At 39.3% G+C, this 20,130-nt stretch overlaps 1 protein-coding gene and 1 long non-coding RNA gene across 2 annotated transcripts in view; both read right to left on the minus strand.

The window, feature by feature from the left end:
- Positions 1-2,366: 2,366 nt before the first annotated feature.
- The window catches only part of cdh2 (cadherin 2, type 1, N-cadherin (neuronal)), a 92,682-nt gene continuing 74,918 nt past the window's right edge, over positions 2,367-20,130 (minus strand). The window contains exons 15-16 of the mRNA XM_047367177.1: positions 8,342-8,506; positions 2,367-3,925 (exon numbers count right to left, since the gene is read on the minus strand). Coding sequence (XP_047223133.1) covers positions 3,719-3,925; positions 8,342-8,506 — 372 coding nt within the window. The 3' untranslated portion in view covers positions 2,367-3,718. The remainder of the gene's footprint in view (positions 3,926-8,341; positions 8,507-20,130) is intronic.
- On the minus strand, positions 14,497-18,261 carry LOC124869383. Its single transcript, XR_007038573.1, has 3 exons — positions 17,337-18,261; positions 17,134-17,135; positions 14,497-15,260 (listed from the first exon to the last, which is right to left on the minus strand). It is a non-coding gene; the product is annotated as an uncharacterized LOC124869383 (long non-coding RNA).

Raw genomic sequence — 20,130 nt, forward strand, 5'->3', positions numbered from 1 at the left:
AATTCTGAGGAATGGTACTGAAGAGCTGTGCACACGGAGGTAAGCTCTGCAAATGACAAGGTCATTTGCACATGAACAAGGGTTCACCAACTCTGAAAGGAGCCGGAAGAGGAACTTCAACAAACACCAGCTAACCAGACTTTGCTCAGTCTAATTTTACTGTAAGTAATTGAACTTGGCTAAATGTTAGTGTGAAGATTGGAGTCAGAACAGGAGAGAGAAGCAGGTGATATCTGAATGAGTGATGTCTTGTGATTTTCATCAACCAAAGATGCTACACCGACAGCTGAACAGATTTCTCAAAGTAATTCTTGTTTTCAACCTCAAGCAAATACAAAAGGAAGTCTGGTAAGAGGCAGTGTTGGGATTAGCAGACAATCTTCGTCTCGAGGTCAAGACTAATCTGACAGTTCGGTACTCAACGGAACAAATCCCTCATAGCAGACAGGTGCTGGATAAATGTGTTTCCTGCGAGTTTCTGTCCTTGACTTGGGGACACAGATAGTGTTACATACTAAATTTACCATTTAGCAACAAAACTTCCATGCATAAGGGTTTAAATATTTTTTGTTTTGTATAATCCCTGGAAATAAATAAGGTATAAATTACAGGTCCTTCTCAAAATATTAGCATATTGTGATAAAGTTCATTATTTTCCATAATGTCATGATGAAAATTTAACATTCATATATTTTAGATTCATTGCACACTAACTGAAATATTTCAGGTCTTTTATTGTCTTAATACGGATGATTTTGGCATACAGCTCATGAAAACCCAAAATTCCTATCTCACAAAATTAGCATATCATTAAAAGGGTCTCTAAACGAGCTATGAACCTAATCATCTGAATCAACAAGTTAACTCTAAACACCTGCAAAAGATTCCTGAGGCTTTTAAAACTCCCAGCCTGGTTCATCACTCAAAACCCCAATCATGGGTAAGACTGCTGACCTGACTGCTGTCCAGAAGGCCACTATTGACACCCTCAAGCAAGAAGGTAAGACACAGAAAGAAATGTCTGAACAAATAGGCTGTTCCCAGAGTGCTGTATCAAGGCACCTCAGTGGGAAGTCTGTGGGAAGGAAAAAGTGTGGCAGAAAACGCTGCACAACGAGAAGAGGTGACCGGACCCTGAGGAAGATTGTGGAGAAGGGCCGATTCCAGACCTTGGGGGACCTGCGGAAGCAGTGGACTGAGTCTGGAGTAGAAACATCCAGAGCCACCGTGCACAGACGTGTGCAGGAAATGGGCCACAGGTGCCGCATTCCCCAGGTCAAGCCTCTTTTGAACCAGAAACAGCGGCAGAAGCGCCTGACCTGGGCTACAGAGAAGCAGCACTGGACTGTTGCTCAGTGGTCCAAAGTACTTTTTTCGGATGAAAGCAAATTCTGCATGTCATTCGGAAATCAAGGTGCCAGAGTCTGGAGGAAGACTGGGGAGAAGGAAATGCCAAAATGCCAGAAGTCCAGTGTCAAGTACCCACAGTCAGTGATGGTCTGGGGTGCCGTGTCAGCTGCTGGTGTTGGTCCACTGTGTTTTATCAAGGGCAGGGTCAATGCAGCTAGCTATCAGGAGATTTTGGAGCACTTCATGCTTCCATCTGCTGAAAAGCTTTATGGAGATGAAGATTTCATTTTTCATCACAACCTGTGCATGCTCACAGTGCCAAAACCACTGGTAAATGGTTTACTGACCATGGTATCACTGTGCTCAATTGGCCTGCCAACTCTCCTGACCTGAACCCCATAGAGAATCTGTGGGATATTGTGAAGAGAACGTTGAGAGACTCAAGACCCAACACTCTGGATGAGCTAAAGGCCGCTATCGAAGCATCCTGGGCCTCCATAAGACCTCAGCAGTGCCAAAGGCTGATTGCCTCCATGCCACGCCACATTGAAGCAGTCATTTCTGCCAAAGGATTCCCGACCAAGTATTGAGTGCATAACTGTACATGATTATTTGAAGGTTGACGTTGTTTGTATTAAAAACACTTTTCTTTTATTGGTCAGATGAAATATGCTAATTTTGTGAGATAGGAATTTTGGGTTTTCAGGAGCTGTATGCCACAATCATCCGTATTAAGATAATAAAAGACCTGAAATATTTCAGTTAGTGTGCAATGAATCTAAAATATATGAATGTTAAATTTTCATCATGACATTATGGAAAATAATTAACTTTATCATAATATGCTAATATTTTGAGAAGGACCTGTATTTATTCTTAGCTTCACCAAAATGTCCTGCAGAGAAGTATTTTTATGCAAAGGCCACTTTTTGAGACAACACAACTGAAAATGTAATTTGGCTTCTAAAGTTATGCTGAGATCAAGTACAAGAAATAAAGAAGCAGGGGCTTTTAGCTCCAAAATCAGCATTTTATTTGGATGATTGGGGTTCAGAGATGTATAAGTTGTGTTCCAGTACACACAGTTATCCACAAGGCTCAAGTCCGAAACCATTTCCAGTCTTAAAGCTGAATCATTAGTCATGGCCAATTAGCATGTTACCCAGCCCATTCTCCCTTTTTTGGTACAAATTCAAATGCTGTGCTGACAAGATTACTACTTAAATCTTTTTTTTGGTCATTTTATTAATTTTTTTATTTATTTTTATACAAAAAAACTTCAACTTCTACACATGTAACTGTATTTTTTCCACTTTTAAATAAATTTGGGAAACAATTTTTTTTCTCAAATTTCTGTCATCATGAAAAGATAAAAACATGCAAAAAACTTCAATTTGTTGCCCAAATTATACATTTACAAGTTTGGAACTTTTGCACTGCGTCATAATACAACAAACAAAAAAGTAAAAGAAAACAGTATGTACACACATCTTTTTACAGTGAAGTATAAGTTGAAAATATCAGATGACTAAGGCAAATTAAGTGTAATAGTTTAGACCAAAACAGTTTTTTGTTGTTTTTGTAAAATACTACATCACCTCAAAATGAAAAAAAAAAAAAAAAAAAGAAAAGTAAAAAACAAAAATGAAAAATCTGCTACAAAAAGTGTGATTTTTAACTCCCTTTATTTGCCACCAGCTGCATAATTTTAATTTTTTTGTGAGAAATTTCTAAAGGTCTAGCATACTGTACAGTGCTGTTCATAATCGTTTTTTCTTTCATCCGGGATTCAATTATTCTTCAAAAAGGAGCATTGTGTAACTGGAAAAAATAAAAATAAAATAAAATAAAGCACGTAGAAGCATACCAGAGTGTAACATACTGTTTGAAATCACTCCAAAAGTCAGTACCATTAAAGCCTTGAACATAAAACTAATCATTTAGATCCAAAAAAATGTACAAAAAGGCACATTATATCCCAGTGCTTCTGTACTGTGAAATTCAAGTTTAACTGAGCGCATTCAATACCGACAATCCGAGTGGCGACAGTCCAGAGCGTCATCTCCCAACATCCTTCACACTTGGAGCACAGGCTATGCCTAAGCTTTCAACAAGCATATGTATGCGTAGACTACAACAATAAGCCTAGGTTGGTTGTTTTTTTGTGTGTGTTTTGTTTAGAAAAAAATTCTGAATCAATGTTTATTATTTGTATCTTTTCAGTCACAGTTCTATCACTCTCAGGGAATATCAGAAGCTGTATGTGTCCTTCAATGGGAAATTTTTCCTTCTCTTCTCTTCTCTTCTCTTCATTTTTTTTTTTTTTTTTTTTTAAATCTTAACTTTGTATCCGTCGTGGTGTCCCAGTCTAGTCGTCGCTTCCGCCGTACATATCCGCCAGTTTTCGGAAGCGAGGGCCCCAGTCGTTGAGATAATCGTAGTCCTGGTCGCCCCCGCTGCTGGAGGAATTGAGTGAGCTTAGGGAGCCGGCTGTGGAGCCGCTGCCCTCGTAATCGAACACTAGCAGGGAGTCGTAGGGAGGAGCAGTGGGGTCGTTGTCGGCTGCCTTCAATCCCTGTGCAGGACAACAAAAAAGAAACCACTATTAGGCAGTTATTGACTCATGTTTCTGACTTAGACCATTAAACATTTGCAGTCTAAAAAAAAAAAAAAAAAACTTTTTCTCCCCCATCACTGTCTGATTTTATATCAAACTTAACATTTCATGTTTTACTTCAGAATTACCAAAATTTGCATTTGCTAACTGCCAGAACAAAAGATTTTTTTTTACCACATTTATTATAACTTTAATATTCACAAGTTTACATACATTTCCTTAATATCTGGTAGAATTACCTTTAGAGCTTACAACTTGGAACCAATGTTTTGGTTATCTTTCCAAAAGCTTCTTTAAATATTGCTTACACATTTCCACATAATCTTTCCTCATGATGTCATTTATTTAATGAAGTGCACCAGTCCTTCCCACAGCAAAACACCCAGGTACAGGTATTATTTCACTGTGGGCAAGTACACTATCTTGTTTCAGTTCTGGGGTTTGTGTACATATTTCCCATAGAAACATATTAATCTCTTGAACACATAACTTGTCTCCTCAACAGTGTAATGGCTGGACATTCCCTTTGTTTTTTATACTTGCATATATAATTGAACAGATGTTTGTGGCACTTTCAGGCATCTGGAAACTGAACATTTGTTAAATCCTGTTTTAATCGGTAGGAGATTTTAACTCCTGATATACAGCATTGCAGGTTTATAGGTAGATTTGATGGCTTGCATTTGATGGAAAAATTTTTATTATAGGCATTTGAGACTTGGGTTGGACTTGTGAAAAATTGTGAATATCTCTGCTAGTAGAGGAAACGATTAGACCCCGTCTGGACTCCGTACACATAACCGCCTGCACCAAGGTTTGAGCCACATAAATGTTGCTCCTTCCCAAGTGCTGCTTCTCACAAACAAGACAATTTACCATAGAACCTTTCAGAGGCTCTCCTCCACTTGTTTAGGAAATGTGGTTCCTGTCCAAATTCATCAGGCTCTCCTGCTTCTTTGAGCTTCCTTTGGTTTTAGTCAGATCCTCCTGATGTTTCTAAGATGTAGAATTATCTGCTTGATCAAAAGTAGAGACTAAGCATGACTGGCAGCCTTAAGACGCCTGGTAGAATCTCCTTTCCCTCAATAACCCTTGTGACCGAGCCCCTTGCCCTGCCCTGCCAGTACAGCTCTGATAGGATGTCATCTGCCAGCTAGCTCAAAACATCTTTAATATTTTATAGATTTCCAGCTCTGTAAACCAAAGACCCAAGCAGGGATGAAGGCAAGTGGGTTGTTTGCAGACGCATGCGCATTTTCGCTGTCATCTAGAGGCTCAGGGTGCTGGTTGGGAGTGGTTCTATTTTGAAGATTGTACTTGACATTCCCAGAAATCCTCATAGCAGCACCAGCACCAGAGGTCCTTATGGATTGTTATTGATTTCCAGCCTCATTCACTAACAGGGCTCTGGAGACTTGATGGATTGCTAATCTAGGAGTTGAGATGTGCTTTGGCCATGAATCACTTTTGGATGCAAGCCTGATTTTTCCCTGTTGCCACTGGAACCGAGGACACTCAACAAATAATATGTGAATTAAAAGAAGTACATGAACGTAACAGAGAAATGAGACCTCAACTCATTGGAATTTGTCAAAGATTTATGGCGTCCTCTAAATAGACACTATAGTTCTGAAATGCTCTCAAATGAAAAGATGGAGTGTATTAAAGTGCCTGGGCACTTAGCCATTATTTTCCACCTGTTAGCTTTTGTTAAGAATTTGCTCAGGGCTATGATGCTGATCATTTTGTGAAAATATGACAGATGGATAGTTAATTTCAATTACAACCATAATAGCTCTGCGGGATATAATTCTCTCCATCCAAAAGTGCCAGTTTCATAAAGTTAGTCAATAACTGAACTCAGCATTCTAATAAAAGATTTCATTATAACAGTTATTCCCTGTTGTAAAAACAATCACAGCCCGTAAGTGTTAAATCACGAACTGCCCTCACTTTTTGGAGCCGCTCTGTCCTGCAGATAAAGAAAAGTGTAATCAAACCCACTGCTATCACAGAAAACCTTGTGAGGGTTGGAATGAGCAATTGAGCAAAACACTGAGTGCAATCACTTCAACTTTATCTCCTATGTCCACCTGTGAACTAAGATTTGGTCAAGTTTGTGCTAATGATTTTAGCTCTGCTCCCCTCTGTGAAAACAGGCCAAAAGTTGATTAATGCCGCACTGTTTGTCCAACTAACGGGTTAACGTCCTTATGGTAAGCGTATGCTTGATTTTTTTCCCTGTCCTTCTAATTTAATTAAGAGCTCCGAGGGAATGTGCACGATTCAGGATGGAGATGAGACATTCTCCTCTCACTCCCTCCCGTTTGTCTCCCCTCTCTGTTGGCAGCCGGCCCCATCAGTTAGGTCATTCCAGCTCAATGGCTGTGCTGCAGTTACCAAGACTTAGTTTTAGGAGCAGTCAATGTTGAGACTACAGACCAACACTGTCTGATTCAGGCAAACAGATCTAACACGCAAAGATGCTCTGATCTAAACCATTTAATTGTAGTTCTTACTGTAAGGTTAGGGTTGTTGTCCTCCCAGAAGGTAAACGTATGTCAGTCTCACTGTTTTCTTTACCTCTGCAGCTTCTAACTGGTACTCTTCCAGTCAGTCAGTCAGTCATTTTCTACCGCTTATTCCATAGTGGGTCGCGGGGGAGCTGGTACCTATCTCCAGCAGTCTATGGGCGAGAGGCAGGGTACACCCTGGACAGGTCGCCAGTCCATCACAGGGCAACACACAAACAACCATGCACACACTCATTCATACACCTAAGGGCAATTTAGAGTTACCAGTTAACCTAACAGGCATGTCTTTGGACTGTGGGAGGAAGCCGGAGTACCCGGTGAGAACCCACGCATGCACGGGGAGAACATGCAAACTCCATGCAGAAAGACCCCCGGCCAGGAATCGAACCCAGGACCTTCTTGCTGCAAGGCAACAGTGCTACCAACTGCGCCACCACGCAACCCTCTTCCAGTATTGACATGTTTTAGATATCACTACATTTCACGGTGGGCATTGTTGCTTTTCATAAAAAGGTCAGGTTTGGGGATGTCACAACTGATACTTGACCTGTAAAGAGACTATTCAGCCTGAGCTGTTGATCTTTGCAGCTCCTCCAGAGTAAATAGAGGCCTCTTTGCTGCTTCCCTGATTAATGTTTTCCTTGTTGTTTTGCAGCTGTCCCATACACTTTTCATTTTAAGATGATTGAAAGAACTGTGCTCTGTGAGATACTCAAAGTGTGGGATATTGTTTTATAATCTAATTCTGCTTTACAAGTATCCACAGGTGACTCCATTTACAAATTGGGGGCTTTAGAGCAAAGGCTGCAGAATATAAAAGCCTTTCATAGCTTTCTGATTTTTATTTGAAAGAAACTTAAAATCATTCATCACTTTCATCTCCCTTCACAATGTTTTACTACGGTGTTTTGACCTAACACATAAAACCCCAATAAAATACCTTAGATTCCTTGTTGTAACATGAAAAATGTCAGGAGTGAATACTTTTGCAAGGCACTGTGTAAACAAGTCTAATAAAGGATGGTGTACATCTGCAAACCTTTATTTACAACTAAATATTACATTTATCTTTATATCAGCTGTTAGACAGCCTTATTTCTTGTTTTCCTGACTCAAGATCGGTGGGAGGATGGGGGGGATTGCGCCCGGTTGAAGGGAACCCAGAGATAAATGGTTGGGCAGCAGAGCCGAAAAGAGCTAGCTCTAATCTAAAAACATGGGCAACCATCCAAAAACTAGGAGCGAACTTCATTTGTAATGCAGTGAAACTCCTGTCTGTTGGAGCTTGTGAAAAATATATGACTCCTCTTTTCATTTTACATTCTCCCTTCATGCCGGAGTCAATGATGGCCTCAGGCAAACGAGGGCACTCCGAGTTGTGCACGCAGATAGAAAGCCGATGCATTCTGCTCTCATCTACTATTGTTCTGCTGACACATCTCTATCTCCACTTTTCAGATAGAGGAAAACAATTATACTCGAGCGAGTTAGTCTCATATACATTTTGGGCCTTATAGGAATCACAGCAGACATGGGTCAGATTAGAAAGGTTTCTTGGTCTCTACAGAGAAAACATAAAAAAAAAAAAAAACAAGCTCTAGCAAGTGTCAAAATGTCTGTCGACCAGCTAAAGGGCGGTCCTTGATGCTCACTCTTAAAAAGACAGATTGTTTACCTAGACAGAAATGTTATAAAATAAATTCTCTAACTTGAAAATGAAATTCAAGCTTTTCGGCTGCATTGTGTCCGTCATCTTTGGTCTCTTCCTAGGATTTTAATTCCACCTCACAGAGACCCAGTGTCAGTTGTAAGTAACTGTACTCAGCTAGTGTGTTTTTACCTCATTAATGAAGTCTCCGATGTCTCCAGGATGGGGTGCTGCTGACCTCATTGGATACTGCGGCTCGGGGTGGAGGGGCCTCTCGTCTAGACGGCGGATTCCAACCGGCTTGATGGCGTCAGGCTCTAACGTGTCTGGCTGCTGGAGCTGACTCAGGTCATAATCCTGGGAAATACGCAAACAGATGGAGCTTAGCTGAGCTGTGTGACAAGACCCTGAACTGAGTGAGATTATTTAAACAGATAAACACATCTTGTGCTGTAAAGAGCACGAAGAAGTTCAACTCGGGGGAGGGAAGATTTTAAAGTTAAATTGCGGCAAGGAGAGTTAAGAGAACATGAGGGGGGGGGGGGGGGGCTTTAATCTTCTTTTCTGTAAAAGGAACACGCCAAGGAACAACTTGACACATAAAAAGAGCCAGCACCGAAGGGGTTCAAGCTGAGGAGCACATCATACACTGCAGACTCTCTGTACTCGTGTATGGTGCAGCAGGAAGAATGTGCAGGCGACTGTTTTGCTCTAATCAATGCCCAGACGCGGGATGGTGGATATGCATAAGCCACAGCTAATCCTATTAACATTACCAAGGCAACCTGAATGGCTCGCGGTTTGTGCAAAGTCATGGGCAAGGGAGAGAAGACGAGAAGAGTGGATGGGGGGGTCCAAAAGAAGCTGCAATAGAGAGCAGAGCTGCTGAGTTGAATGACGGCTGGATGATATCAGGGTGACTGCAGATATGATAAAGATAATACCATTTGAGAGGCACTGTGTGCCTAATAGGCGTGCATGATGGATTGTCCCTCTTTAAGAGATTTTCAGTAATCCATCCATCTCTAATATTCCTCTTCAAAATTATCTTTGCTCAGTTGCAGATGTACATTCTCACACAGACACTCCCAACAGAAACAGGGCTGTTAAAATAAACATGAGTGCATATAAACCTTGTGCAGAAGGAACCCCAAACACAGCAAAGCAAGTATGCACAGTCACTTGGTTATATTCTTACAGGAGATTCATTTAACAATTATTGCAATAAAAATTTTTTTTAATTGTGAGCGTTATTACTGTTTGGTTTGTCTCTTGAACTCGTCACTAGCTTGTCGGATATGTGGACTACCTGACTTGTAGCCAAGGGTTTGCCTATACTCAGCAGGGCAGCCAAAATAACACTGGGAGTTATGCCTGAAGTACCGTAATGGGTGCCTGTTTTGTTGGCAGCTAAATAGAAACAACATCCTTCAAACCTTAACAATAAGAACCAAACTCATGGGCAAAGGAGAATATATACTGTTAATATCTTTTATAAGCGAAGTAAGATTACACCAGGAGAGAGACATCCTGCAGACTGTGGTAACAAACTAACTGCACAGCAACGTTTTAGTGCAGAGCACATGGATAAGCATGAAAATTGTGACTTATCAAGTCCCGTGCTTGTTTAGTGAGTGAACCAGACTCTCAATAACTTCCAATAACTTCTTTCAAAAAGGCCCATTGTTACTTGTACCACCTGGGCTGAAACACCAATGGGTCCCAGGAACATAAGCTCGGAGGCAACATGACGAGTTCTGCCATCTTGTAATACCTTCCTTTTTTCAACTGCAGTAGCCATCTTGTGAGAAGACCAGACTTACCCCACGATGATGACAGCCATTTGAAAAATCCCCTCTCTGATGTTCTTTCACACCTACCCTTATACCTGCACAGGTTCTCACTGAGCTGATCATTTGTGACTGCGTATCTGTTAAACAAAATGCTAGTTAGTGTTTATTAATTAGATTACCACAAATTGTAACCATTGTACCTTTGCTGGCCTACATTCTATTGTACTTTTAAAATTACAATAACATTTTCAGAATCACAAACACAGACCAATAGACATTATTGTTGTTTCCAGGTGGAACCTTGAGAAATTAAGAATTTTACTACAAACAAGATTTAGAAATGAATGAATGTTTTCCAAGAACCAGACCTGTTCCTTTGCCGTACAGCATTAATGCTGCTCTATAAGAGGCATATAACTGCAGTAAATTGCTCTGGACTCCAAACATGTGTTCTTATCCACTATAAAAACAGAATTATTAATATAATTGTTCTTTGACGTCATTCAACAAAGGACAGTTGTCAAATTTGTTTAAATTATAATTCCTTGCTTGTAAATCAACCTTAATGCTATAGGTGCATCATGAGTAATGCTCAGCACAGAAATTAGGCAGTTACCATGGCTGTGACAGGATCTCTTGGCGCAAGATCTCCCAGTATTACATGGATTTTATAGCAAAGCTCTATTTAGTTGCTGTCAGCATGTGGCGTCCTCTGATGAATTAGGTCTAAGTGGTTATTATGAGCCCTGGCTCGGAAGGCAAGTTTTAAGCTCAACTTATTTCAAAGTAAGAGAGTAGTTACTGCTTTGCCCCATTGTGTGAGCAGAGTCTGATCACAAACTCCAGTCTGACTGCAAGAAAACAGTGACTGACCGTCTATTAGCTGCTAATGATGCTAAATTTGGCATGGGTTTCAGAGTTCATCATCAGTGCTGCACTAAACGGCTGTTTCTCAAAGAACAGATTCCAATAACCGTTCACAATGGCAGTAAAACCTTTATTATATTTGTGAAAAAAAGCAAAGGCAAGCATTAATGCTACAGAATTAGACAAGCGTAAAAAGCTCAATATATGGTCTAGTCAAACCTGGACTGAATTATTGTTAGAATATTTCAAATTCCTTCAAACTGTTTGGGATTGGGGAAACGTTTGTCACATTTATGTAAACAGAATGTAGGGATTCTTAGTTCTCGCCAAAATACTACTTCTGATGAACTCAATATCGTCTATGATCTCATGAACTGGATATGCCATTGCACATGCAGCAGATATGTAATTGTTTATTACTTTTACCTTTATTCACATGGACATTCATAATCTCACAGAGGAAAGGGGTCTCATTCTAAAGACAAAACCTTGTAGTTAAAAACAGTTAAAGCAAAATTAAAGATATTTTGCGTGTGCTGGTGATAGTTGACATGTGACGAGATGTAATGGTATGACAATAAGTACATCTCAAATTTTGCTCATAAGAAAGGCCATTTGGTTACCCAGTTGTATTGTTATTTAAACCAATCTGAATTACAGGCGTCTTCTAGTTGCATCTTTTAAAATAACATCTGATGTTATTTTAAAGCAAACATGTACTGTACCATTGAAATGGTCATAACCCACGTGTTTCCATTATTAAATATAATCCAAATTTGATCCAAATCCAAAACATGAATGCTCAATTTAGTTTTCAATGGAAAGAAAAATGGTTGAAGATAAATTGAGAAATCCATTTGTCTGAACTGCAGTAAAGAGCTGGTTGTCAGAGGCGCTCAATCCACCAAACCAAAAATGACATGATGACATAGCAACTCTCTGTGGGGAAGTGGCGTCTCAGACATATTCTGGCCTGCTGAAATGGTTGCCCATAGCACTCAGAAACCACATTTAAACATATGCATCTAAACATTCAGATTCCATACACATCATTTGTGGCAAGACGTATTTAAAAATGAGATCAAGTTAAGTGTTAAGGGCTGTTGTGATAACAGAACAGAATGAGGTTAATTTCAACTGAGGCTTACTGAGTTACAATTAAAGCCAACTGTAGAAAAAAAGTGGCATTTGTTCATTTTAATGTGTTTTAATATGTCCAAAAATACAAATAATATGAATTAAGCATAATGATTGCGGTCATCCCAGGTTAAGTGCATACAAAAGGCTTAGTAATAATTATGTAAGGACAAGAACTCTTATGCCAATAGAGGCCTAACTGTAGCCAAAAATTCAATATAAGGTTTACAGAACCATTTTGGATTATTGCAACTGTGGATATTATTTATCGTTGTACAATAAATTATATTATCAAATGTGGGAATTTAGTAATTTCTGAGAGGAACCAAGGACACAGGTCATCTAATTTTATAAAACAACCCAGAACTAAATATGTTACACTACTGCAGATTACTGAGATTTTACAGTCCAGTTTTCACAAACATACATTAGTTAATGCATTTCAGAGCTTGAGCATGACACAGTCATGTTTTATGGGTATTAGGGTAAAACTCAGTATTAACAAGTTATGGTTTCAAAACCCCAACAAACCCATTTCTACAGTTTGAAGAACTTTTAGTAAGATGCCAAAGAAGGAACTTGAGTGACCAAAGCTAAATCTACTTGTATAAAGCACATAGCAGCAGGAATGCCTCTGAACAAAAGATACCTTGTTGCTGTGCACATTCAGCAGTGATGAAGGAAGACTCCTAAACTTTTCCCTTGCCTTTGAGAACAGCCAATTTTGGCACAGTTTGGCAGTTTCAAGTTAGAATAAAAAATAAAAAAATTAAAAAAAACACCATGAGTTGGCAATCCAACCCAGTCCAGGCTAGCTTCCTGAGAAGACAGTCCAACAAAAAAAAAAAAAGAGAATAATAAAACGGCCAACATCAGCTTGTTATACTTGTGTTACCCTGTAAAGAGCGAAACCACAAAGAGATTGAAATTACTACTAAATAAAGTGGGTGTTTATTTTACATTTCACCTTTTGATCGTTTTTATACTTCTACTTGGGTCTGTAATGCTTCTACAAACAGCCCAAACGCAAAAAAAAAACAAAACACATTCAGCCATTTTTTAGCTGTAAATGAATGTTTTATTTTTTCTAGGAAACGCACGATTTCAAAAGTTGTGTAATTGTGACGTTACAGTTACACTGGCACCCAGCAACATTATCCGAGTCCCGCCCCTGACTAGCAACTGAAGTGAAGCTCCACCCACTTGATTTTGAGTAGAGGATCACATCTCACTGTTTGGTTTTATTTTACACGGGCTTTACAATGGCTACCCTCAAAGGCAGATGTTCTGTTGTTGGCCGCAAAGACCCACATGTGTCCATGCACATACTCCCGCTGTCAGATAACAGAGATTTGTGTCTTCATTTTATTTTTGAGGGCAATGTTCCAGTCACATTGCTGAAGACTGTACTAATTTGCGAGAATCACTTCACCAAGGACTGCTTTGAGAACTCACATCAGTACACGTCAGGATTTGCAGAAAGACTTAGAATGAAGAAAAATTCAGTCCCTACTGTTCGTGGCAAATCTGCAGATGACAGAAAATGTAAGTACTCATTGTTCTGTCTTATGAGTTTTAGTTTTATTTTCATAGCCAGATACAGCTATTTGCATAAAAGTGACAGAGCCCTAAAAAAGCTCAAAAAAGGGGGAACTGAGGAGGTGAAATTTCATGATCTGAAAATGATTTTGTGCAAAAAATTTAATTAACATGTTTTGTATAGCCCATAGACCTATCCCAAATGTTTAAAAGAAAGTTGTTAGATAAATGTACATACATTATTCAGTTTTCATTCTACATTACTCATTTACTATCTAGATGTGCTGTTTATATTACTGATTGAGAATGGTTGTTATCTCCTTATGCATAGAGGAATATGATGTTGCAACATGAGCACAGGATGTGAGAACAGTCTGTTTTCACATTAAGATAAACTCCCTCAGCAGTTGAAACCTCATGTAACTAGGGCGTTCCTTATCCAATAAAAGCATGAAGAGCGGAGACTGTCTTCAGAGTGTGTTCGGAGGATTGTAACTGAGACAGTCTCCGGGACACTCTCCTTGCAAGTTAAAACAAACTAACTTCTCTGTGTCTTTCTTTGTGCAGATGTTGTAATGAGTGTTGGGGTTTGAACCTAACATTTAAATGGTCCTTTCGAGCCGGAGTCCAAGATACCTGACGATCCCAGCGGGTGAGAGAGATCCAGGTAAAACTCCGTGGCCACGGTAAAAAGACCTTTTCCGGGACTGGTTCTCCCTGACAAGCTGGAATCCAAGGGTTGACGGAACTCCAAAGACGCAGAGAAGTGTGAGTAAATCTTATGATTAAAAGAGGGATGAATGACAAAAGAATAAAATAGTAAAACCCTGACAATTCTAGACACTATCAGGTACAAGAGAAGAATACAGTTAAATTCCGCAGGAGGGTAGGCTCCCTTAGTTGAAATAGACTAATTAAATTCTACGTTAAGGACGGCGGAGTCCTCTGTTAGGAAACTAAGAAGAATACAGTTAAATTCCGCAGGAGGGTAGACTCCCTTAGTTGAAATAGACTAATTAAATTCTACGTTAAGGACGGCGGAGTCCTCTGTTAAGAAACTAATAAAAGGAGCGAGTGAGTGTGAGAGTGGAAAAATAGCCACCACTAGGTGACTGTTTTTCATATAAATTAAACAAGGAACAAATGGTGAGCCGTTGCGGATGCATGTAGGCAAGAAAATTCCACCTTAACGGGTTGAAGTGAATTTTACCGCAACAGGTTAGTTGATCACCATCTTGTTTAAAAAGTATTTCCAGTATTTAGAACACACCAGGTGTTAAAACCATACTGGAACTAAAAGTCGCCTAAAAATGGGTAAGGGACAAAGTAAAGAAAAACAAAAGTTACTTGATAATTTATCATGCAAAGATTGGAAAGTAGTAGAAAAGTAAGAACCAACAGCTGTGGAACCATTATGTTACTGGGTAAAACATTATAACTTTAATGGAAAGTTATCCACGGCTGCCTTAAAAGACTTACAAGGTAAAATAGCTAACAAATGTAAACAAAATGAAAAACAAATGAAAAGAAAAAGAAATAATGTTTCACCGAAAGGAAGATGATGAATATTCAGGTCCTTATGCAGCCTTACAGCAACAATTAGCCCAACAAGATGAAGAGGCGGCTGGGGAAGATGAAATAACTGAGCCTATGGCTCCCCCTGTCGCCCCAGTTCCCAAAAATCCACCTAAATATACACTAAAAGATATAGGAAGTAAGCCTAAATTACAGAAAGACGGTGCAGTAGGGAACTGGTCAACAACCCTATCTGGGGACTTTAATAGTGTGTTAAGCCCTCCCAGGGAACCTCAAAAGTTACTAAGTTTTGAGGAAGAGGGACTTGAAGTACAGACTTTCCCTCTGATAGAACTTCCAAATCCACGATCAGGACAGAATGATCCGGCTGTAATAAGGGTATATCGAACATGGACACAAGATGATATTAAAAAGGCAGTAGAGGGCATTCCCCACCCTAGAGAAGATGTTGAGGAATGTTTGAAACAAATGGAAGACCTCAGACGTTCTTATCACCTGAACGGAGCAGAAGTACAACAGGTGTGGATGTGCAAGTTAGGCCCTGACTGGTTTCATGTTAAAGGAACTTATACGCCTACTCAAGCAGATGGTACCAACCGAGTTGCTGACAGTAATGATCTGACAGAACATGTGAACCCCCTATTGGAAAGAATTAAAGCTAAATATAAAAAGAGAGCAAATTACACTGAAATAGGAAGGTGCCGACAGAAACCAGATGAACCATTTGATGAATATAGAGCAAGAATGGGAACGGTGTTCAAGGTTCACAGTGGTCTAGAATCAAGTGAAGATGTAAACAGTGCCTTCCAACAACAGTTAAAAAATGCACTCCATTCAGGTTCGTCACCTGAAATACATGGCTGGGTAAACCGCCATTACATAGGAATGAGTGGAGGCTCATTACAGGATTACATCAACCATGCCCTGCATGCAGAAAAAGTTTGTAAAAAAGGCACCCCCATCTGTGGGATGGAGGATGGTTCAAGATTTACAAGCAGTAAATAATGCAGTAATACAAAGATCCCCGTGTGTAGCAGATCCACACACGTTACTAAACTCCTTGAACCCGAAAGCAAAATATTTCACGGTAGTGGACATAAGTAATGCATTCTTTTCTGTACCACTACACAAAGACAGTCAATACTGGTTTGCTTTCACATTTAAAGGGATATACACCTGACCAGAAAATAAACCTATCCTACCAAAAAACCTATACAAATGGGCAGCAATTTCGAGTCATGGAGTTTCTCATGTCTCGAGAGGAGGAATGGTAGGATTAGTGAACAAAATATACACAACATATGGATTTAACTCTTACTCAAAAAATTTTTGTAGAACATGTTTGATCTGTGCTAAACACAATGCACAAGGGAACTTCAGACCAAAAAGGGGACAGTTCCCCAAAGCAAAATATCCTTTCCAACACATACATATGGATTTCATAGAATTAAATAAAAGTGAAGGAAAAAAGTACTGTTTAGTAATAATAGACTCTTTTTCTAAATGGATAGAGTTATTTCCTACACAAAATCCTGATGCATTGACCGTAGCAAAAGCACTATGTAAAGATATCATACCTAGATATGGAATTCCAGAAAAAATATATAGTGATAATGGAACTCATTTCGTCAATCAAATGATAGAAAAAATAGGAGAAGCCCTACAAATGGATCTTAGACATCACTGCGCTTATCACCCTCAAAGCGCTGGTCTAGTAGAACGAATGAATGGAACAATAAAAAATCGATTAAAAAAGTGCATGGAAGAAACAGGAAGACCATGGACTAAATGTTTAGACTTAGTAAAGCTCTACATAAACATCACAAGCACAGGAGGACTAACACCCTATGAAACCCTGTTTGGGAGGCCATATAGATTACCATTCTTTAAAAATAAATGGGAAACTGATGATGAAAGCACACTAGCAGATTACATGAGAAAAATGTTACAGCAAAAACAACAAACAGATGAACACGCAAGTGACCATGAGCCTTTTGTGTCTACACAGGAAAAACCATTAGTTGAACCTGGAGACTGGGTCCTGATAAAAAGCATAAAGAAGAAGCATTGGCATTCACCTAAGTGGGAAGGTCCCTATCAGGTGTTGTTGACCACTGGAACTGCAATTAAGATTGCAGAAAGGAACTCATGGATCCATCTAACACATTGTAAAAGAATAATAGAACATAACTAAAATAAATTTCTCAATAGCAGTGTTTACCCTAACTATCATTGTTTGTGTTGTAGTAATAGCATTGTGGTATCTGTTGTAGCATTGTAGCTCTTCATCTGACCTTCAGAGGTAGTCCGGCTACAAAGGGGGCTGCAATTATAGTTTGCAGTTGTCTCAAACCGGTGAAGATTGTCCACAGCTCTGCTACAGGTTTTTAGGAAGGGCTCCAATCTACAGAAAGATGTTCACCCCTACACACAAAAAGATATTGATAATAGGGAGCATCATCTCAATCATAGTTGTAAGTGCCCTGTTAATATGGGAAAGAAATCACAAAATGCAAAAAAGAAGAGCAGGGTACTATAATCCTAATCGATCCAAAATCCAACATGAAATATTAAAAAACCCCTGTAAAACTACAGATGGGGATAGCAGTAGAACAAAAGAACTGTATTTCTGCTATCAAACTAACAGAACACAGACTGTGTTCACTTTTGATCGAAACTTGCAAATAGGGGGCTATGGGGCAAACAGCTGGGATGGATATGACTGGTATCTAGATTGTAGTGGTATGAAACAATCAGGACATTGGTGGGGAAATGTCTTTGCCACTACAGGATCATGGGAAAAGGGAACATATGGACACTCCACAGAGTGCCGGGATTGGGGGAAACAGGTCTCATTAACCAAAACAAATAAACAATTAATGTTAAACATTAACACGACCCTAATTCCTTTTGGTGTACCCAAGAGTTTTGGTGAGGAGACCACATGCACAAGATCCCTGTATAACATTATTATTGTGTCCTAACATAGGACACACAGCATAGGAATACCAAGAGGGGTCCCTGATGAATATAAATTAGCAGATCAAGTAGCAGCAGGCTTTGAATCCACCATATGTTGGTGGTGTACAATCAATAAAAACGTTGATAGAATCAATTACATCCATTACAATGTGCAACGACTAGGAAATAAAACTGAAGAAGGATTCTCAGCCATCCATGAACAGTTGTCAGCTACCTCTCTAATGGCTTTCCAAAATAGAATTGCTGTCGATATGCTCTTAGCTGAAAAAGGTGGAGTATGTTCAATATTTGGGCATCAATGTTGTACGTTCATTCCAAATAACACCGCAGCTGATGGGAGCCTCACCAAGGCCCTGGAGGGCCTTAGGTCACTTAACAGCAAAATGAAAGATCATTCTGGAGTTGACACCACAATGTGGGATGGGTTTGGAGAAATGTTTGGTAAATATAAACAATTAGTGCTATCTATCCTTATGTCAATAGCAGTCTTTGCAGCTATTCTCACTTTGTGTGGATGTTGTTGTATTCCTTGTATAAGAGCCTTGTGTTCTCGAATAATCACCTCTGCTATACAACCAGTTAAAACAGAGCTCTCAGAGATGTATGCCCATATAAGACCAGACGAGGACTCAGATGAAGACCCTGATGAGACAAGCAACGAAGAGACGTCCCTGCATTTTCCAGACTTGTATCCAGACCCTGATGGTTATTAGGGAGGTCCTCTGAGTGTAACTTTTTATGCATTGCAATGATTTCATGACTGAAAATCTGAAAAGAAGTAGTCACTGAATGATGTTTAAAATTGATATAATGCTAAACTGAATAAACAGGAGGGAAATGTTAGATAAATGTACATACATTATTCAGTTTTCATTCTACATTACTCATTTACTATCTAGATGTGCTGTTTATATTACTGATTGAGAATGGTTGTTATCTCCTTATGCATAGAGGAATATGATGTTGCAACATGAGCACAGGATGTGAGAACAGTCTGTTTTCACATTAAGATAAACTCCCTCAGCAGTTGAAACCTCATGTAACTAGGGCGTTCCTTATCCAATAAAAGCATGAAGAGCGGAGACTGTCTTCAGAGTGTGTTCGGAGGATTGTAACTGAGACAGTCTCCGGGACACTCTCCTTGCAAGTTAAAACAAACTAACTTCTCTGTGTCTTTCTTTGTGCAGATGTTGTAATGAGTGTTGGGGTTTGAACCTAACAAAAGTATAATAGGTCACCTTTAACTTTGTATTTCAAAATCAAAATACGTTTTAGCAAGAGTAAGAATAATTGTTCATTTGTTTTAAATAAAATCAATCAGAACATTGATACTAGGGTTCGGTAGTAATATAATATCAAGGTATAAAGGGTTATCCAAAATAGCAACAGTATTGCTGTAAATACCATCATTAGCTAAACTAGGGATGCACAGATATAGAAATTTAGGCTGAGATCTATCCATCTATAAAAAAGGTATGTTTGTTTTCATGCCTGAGGAGTGCTTCCTGTTGACTGTTTTGTTGCCATTACTGCTGTGTAGAACGGAACAATCAGAGCGTGAATACATTTAAAAAATCTTGTATGTACTAAAAATGTAGTATGTACTAAAACAAGTTAAGTCTATCAAACTTCCTGGAGTTATATGCCGTTTGCCTGGTTGAAGAAAGCAGCCGGTGGAAAAAGCTGTGAGCATGCAGGACAGCTGAAAGGCTAAAGGAGACCTTCATCTGTACAGTAACAAACTGAAAGGACTTTCTTTCAGCAGCAAAGACAACTGTTGATTTGTGTCCTGATCAGTTTAGTCCGTCAAACAGTAAGTAATTTGGTTGTCGTGCCACTTTTATTATTGCTCCCTGCACCGCTTTGTTGGCTTTGCTTGTTTTATACACAGACATCATGAGTAACTCCACCACGAAGAAGCTACACAAATAAACCTGTATGGTTGGATGAAGACTTGGGGGTTTCTTTAAACAAAATATGCAGATTAAGCAGTCCAAATCAAGAATATTGCTGAGGTGCAAGAAAACCAAACAGCCAATGCCTACTACCTACATTAAACTATACTCACCATGATACAATTTGCAATAAATTAAGTGTTGGATTAAAACAAATATGGAGTGTTTTTTA

This window comes from Girardinichthys multiradiatus, chromosome 6, assembly GCF_021462225.1.
Source record: "Girardinichthys multiradiatus isolate DD_20200921_A chromosome 6, DD_fGirMul_XY1, whole genome shotgun sequence".
NCBI classification, from domain to species: Eukaryota; Metazoa; Chordata; class Actinopteri; order Cyprinodontiformes; family Goodeidae; genus Girardinichthys; species Girardinichthys multiradiatus.